Source organism: Lolium perenne, chromosome 4, assembly GCF_019359855.2.
Source record: "Lolium perenne isolate Kyuss_39 chromosome 4, Kyuss_2.0, whole genome shotgun sequence".
Classification (NCBI taxonomy): Eukaryota; Viridiplantae; Streptophyta; class Magnoliopsida; order Poales; family Poaceae; genus Lolium; species Lolium perenne.
The window spans coordinates 96,487,370-96,492,519 of NC_067247.2; the positions used below are offsets into that span (position 1 = coordinate 96,487,370).

At 49.7% G+C, this 5,150-nt stretch overlaps 1 protein-coding gene across 1 annotated transcript; it reads left to right on the top strand.

Moving 5' to 3' along the window:
* Positions 1-532: 532 nt before the first annotated feature.
* Positions 533-4,906, top strand: LOC127293382 (1,4-dihydroxy-2-naphthoyl-CoA thioesterase 1). The gene is made up of 3 exons (XM_051322985.2): positions 533-796; positions 889-1,080; positions 4,557-4,906. Exons 1-3 carry the CDS (start codon positions 653-655, stop codon positions 4,707-4,709), a joined length of 489 nt encoding a protein of 162 aa, XP_051178945.1. The 5' UTR covers positions 533-652; the 3' UTR covers positions 4,710-4,906.
* Positions 4,907-5,150: the final 244 nt, after the last annotated feature.

The following is a 5,150-nucleotide window of genomic DNA, read 5'->3' on the forward strand; positions in this document are numbered from 1 at the left end:
ATGGGAATTGCACATTGAACGCTCGTGGTTATACCATTAATCCATAATAACAATTTTAGTGGAGTGTGAAATACTCCATCCCCTCATGGATATAAGGTCACATCGTTTTTCATGTCAAATTTTGATTAATAATTTAGTCAATCTAATATAAGTTATACTGTATTTCATTCAAAAATTTAAACCATTGGAAACTTCATTGAATTGTGCATCCGATGATATGATCTTGAATAACATGTAACTCGTATTTGTTTGATCCTATCATTAATCAAAGTTTGCCTAAAAAAAATAAAGTGACCTTGTATTAAAGAGCGGAAAATAAAGTCTATGGCCAAACAGAGCTTTAGAATTTAGAATACACGTGTTCTATTTGGAAGACTAAGTTTTGCATGTGGGGCTTACTAGTCTGCTATAACAGTTTGACCGATTGTTACGATAGTTTTGTGTAATTTTCTCCCTCGAGTTGATGTCATCCCCATTCTACGGAGTCCCGCAGCCACCACCTATAAAATTAGCATCTTGCAGTCCCGCAGCCACCACCTATTCATTCCCCGTTCGATTAATTCCCAATTTCCACACACACAGGCACGCGCACCTTCCCCGCACCAGACCGCACCGCAGCCAGGCAACTAACACCTACCGGCCGCGCGGCGCCATGGGCGACGCCATGGCCCTGTCGAGCTCTAACTCCAAGACGGCGGAGCTGGACGCGCCGCTCCACGCCCTCGGATTCGAGATCGAAGAGGTCTCGCCGTCGCGGATGACCGGCCGCCTCGTCGTCACGCCCATCTGCGTCCAGGTTCCCCTCTCGTAACTGCCTAACCCGGCCGGTTTTTCTTGCTGCTTTCTCGACGCGCCGTACGTGTTTGTGATTATGTTTGTGTGTGGCAGCCGTTCAAGGTGCTGCACGGCGGCGTGTCGGCGCTGATTGCCGAGGGGCTGGCCAGCATGGGGGCGCACATAGCCTCGGGCTACAACCGCGTCGCCGGCATGCAGCTCAGCATCAGCCACTTCCGGAGCGCCGCCGTCGGGGACACCATCCTTGCGCGTGCCGTACCCGTCCACATCGGCCGCTCCACCCAGGTTAGTTCGTTTGTTCTCTCTCTGTTTTTCTATAGACAGAATAGCCACAATACCACTAGTGAAAACCGAACATGCCAAAATACCACTAGTGAAAGGACCAATTTTCTACAAAGAGTATCCTCCGTGGACAATCCTTGTCCTTGCATTTAGCCCTGAATCTGTTGCTCCAACTTTTTTTTAGATAAAAGGCCAAAAGGCCCGACGTTAAATTAATAACACCCTTAATGGCAAAACATATACAAGATGCTGAGCCCAGCTTACAAGGTAGAACCGCACACACACACAAGACAAGGTTCATCCTAGGCAACACCCGCCGACAACGCGAGCAGCCGGCACGACTATTACATTCTATGAAGAGGAAGGGCAAACGCAGGGCAGGATACGTTGTCGGACCGGTGCTCACCGTAGCACAGGCGAGCCGACAACCACCGCAACCGACGAGATAGCACCACCGTCGCAAACGCCACCAGAGGCCGGGCACCACCAGGAATCGACCAACAAAGCTTACCGCCAGCCAGGGACACCAATGACGAGCACTTCGAGAAACACCGTGGGTGCAGAACACAAAGGAAGCTTTGCCGAGGAGGGCAGACCGAGGCAGACCTCCACCACCCAGACAACGGAGCGTTGCACAGCGTGAGAACTCCAAGGTGGCATCTTCAAGAAGATGACGGCGCAGATGCGCTGCTGCCACCCGATCCGAGGATCTTGTGTTTTCACCTGGAGACTGTGGAGTGACCACACCGCCACCACGACGCCTCCAAGAAGGGAATGACGTCCACGGCCGCCGCCACCGTGAGCCAGATGGGCAACGGTTTACCCCGGCAGATGCAGTCAACATGCCACACGGGGTCTCGACCGTCGCCATGCCACCCACACGACCATGGACACCGACCATCATCAGAGTCCTTGGCATGCTCGCCAACCAACAGAACTCCCACCGTCCGGGGCCGCCGCCCCGGCAACCCACCAAAGCACACTGTCGACCTAGGGAAACCGCATAACGCTGTTGTGAGAGCACCAAACACCAACCGAGGCGCAAGCCGGCCACCGCACATCTGCACCATCGAGTCAGCCCCAGCAAAAGCGGCCACCGCGCCAACGGATCTAGGACAGAGGTGGGCTCGAAGGGGTCGGGGGCCCTGCCCCGCCCCGAACTCGAGGCGGCTTGGACGAGCCACGCCACCCACCACTGCGCCAGGAACCCTCCCAGCCGAGCCGAGCAGGTGCTGCGCCGCCGTTGGACACGCACCACGTCGTGCCGGACCTCACCCGCGTCGGGTCGAGCACCACCAGACCACCAGGGCCGAGGTCGCGCCGCCTGCCGCCGAGGCCGCTCCGGGAGTGACCGCCGCCATGAGCACGCCAGGGGCACGCCGTCTCCACTCCGACGCCGAGGATCCGCGCCCAACGCCCGCGCCACCACCACCGCGCGAAGGTGAAGGGGGCCCCGCTGCCGCCGGCGCCGCACGAGCTTTGCCCGGCGATGCCCTCTGGCGGTGGCGAGACAGAGGGGGAGGGGGGGGGGGGGGGGGGGGGTTCGGGGAACCTGGCCGCTCGCAGGAGCGGCGGAAGAGCGCTAGGGTTTCTTTCCTCCATGACACCTCATTGAAGAGGCTTTCCTCAATCTCTTTTGCTCCAACTTCGATTCGAGGATTGTTCTTATCATGGATGTAAGTGGGAGACACATTGTTAGCAAGTAAAGACTCGTCATCTCCTTTCACGTGTTGTGGATCATAAGAATTATCAACATCTAGTATTCCCAGTGGAACTCTTTTAGCAACTACCTCTGTCTCCACATCATTTTGTTGTTTGGCATCATCATTCTCCTCCTGCAAATAAGTGCTCTCTCCATTGCATCCAACAGGCTCATCATTATCGTACTCCCCTGCATAGGCTTGCTTCGCCAAGCAAAGAATGGTGCATGAACCGGCTGATCATCATCGTTCTTGGACATGATAGGAGGTTTAATATCATCCTTCTCGGCAATGATAGGAGCAGGTTCTTTACTCTCAGTGGTCACACCAAACCATACAATTTTTGTGCTAGAACATCTATCAAACAATTCAGCAATCTCTGATTCAGAAATTAGCTGGGCAGTCTCATCTGCAGCAGGTCCGTACCAAATGGTCATTCTCTGATCATTAGACCACATGAACTTCTCCTCCAAGGCAGCATTTATTTGCACCACCGACAAGTTCCGGCCTGCCATTAAATCCCATGTTTTCCCCCTTGTGTACACTCTTCTGCCCTCTTTAACTTTCAAATAAGATAGGACATCTATTTCTACTTTGAAATCATCCATCAAATCGACTCTGAAACACATAAACACAGCAAATTCTAAATTTGCTGCAGTTGCAATAATACTGGGAACAAACAGGGGAAAAACAGAGGGGCGGCTCACCAGGGAAGGGTTCCTATGGAGGTGTGCCGGAGCTTTGCCACACGGCCACGGTCATAGGGTGGCGGGTGACGGGCGGAGGGCGTCGAGCCACGCGGCCACGGTCGGACAGCGACGGGCGGAGGGCGTTGGGCGATGAGCGGCCATGGGCAGAGGGCGTCGAGCGGAGGGCGGCGCGCGGCGGGCGAAGGGCGGCGGAAGAACCGTCAGAGGGACAGAGGGACAGGGGAGCTGCAGGGAGGGATTTGGAGAGGAGTGAATGAGGATAAGATTTTATGGGGTAATTTCGGATCTGACAAAGAACTAACGGTTTGACTCAGTGTCTCTTGACAACGAACGGCAGTGGTGTTTTGGCTACAAAAAAACTGAAGTGAGTGTTATTTTGGCAAGTTAGTTTTCACTAGTGGTATTTTTGCATGTTCGGTTTGCACTAGTGTTATTTTGGCTATTCTCTCTTTTCTATAACTTAGTCCAAGACTTGAATTTTTTTAACATCCTCTCTAGTTTTTTTTGAGGGGATTAACATCATCTCTAGTTGATCAAGCTGAGCTACAACATATCTGAGTATTGTCATTTCCTGTAGATTCCCTTCGATTCAGTTCGGCTTGTAGTAGCCTGATAATTACTGCATCTGGATGCATTTGTATTAGCCGAACCGATGCTAGTTATTATCGTATAGTAGAAAGTATTTATTCTGGTGGCCAGTGCTAGTGTAAACTATAAACCGTCCTAGTGATTTGAAGTATGCTACAGATAGTACATCACATTGTTTCTCTGAACTGTATAACTGGGTTTCAGTTATCAAATCTGCTGGTTCAAACTTAGATATTTGTGAACTAGCTAGCGAGTATAACATGCCTGGCATAAATAAATCACAACTTGGTCTGTCCTTAGGAGAAATATAATGCAACGTATTCCCATGTCAGCATTAAACACCTGACAACTAGTCTAAGCGCATTAACATTGCGAGAATTGTTAAAGACATCTTCTGTATGTGCTTATCACTATCAAATCTCAAAGAAGAAAGGTGGCTATAAATTAACCAAAAAATGCTTCTGCTGAAATGGATTTGAAGGTATGGGAGGTAAAGCTATGGAAGATGGATACATCCAAACAGGGGGAAGAATTTCAAATCGCCGAAGCGAGGGTCACACTCCTGTGTAATCTACCGGTCCGAGATGAGCTGAAAACTGTAGGGGAATCTTTTAGAAAATACTCTAGACTGTAAACTCTCCCGACAAACTTGATATGGGATTGTCCATTGATCTATGAGTCTGTAAAACTATTTCTTATATGTTTCTTATTTTTATCTTATACCTACACAAATGGATTCTACTAAAAGAACAATCTTCGTATGTGTGGTTGAATGTTGCAGTATATAATTACCATGCGATTAAGTATGTCATAATGTGACTCCTATTTGGATATTGTTATTTACCACTTTTTATATATACTACCTCTGACCCAAAATAGGTGATCTCATTGAAAGCTCTTTTCAGTACGTCTATTTTGGAACAAAGGTTCTATGGAGTATGGCTGATGGGAAACTGCAAATGGAGGGCGAGCTACATGTAGCTCTGTATATTTGAAAATTTATCAATTATATTTTGAAGTTTCAGAAAAATCTGAAATAAAATTCTAGATGTAGCCAATGATGAAATCTACAAAC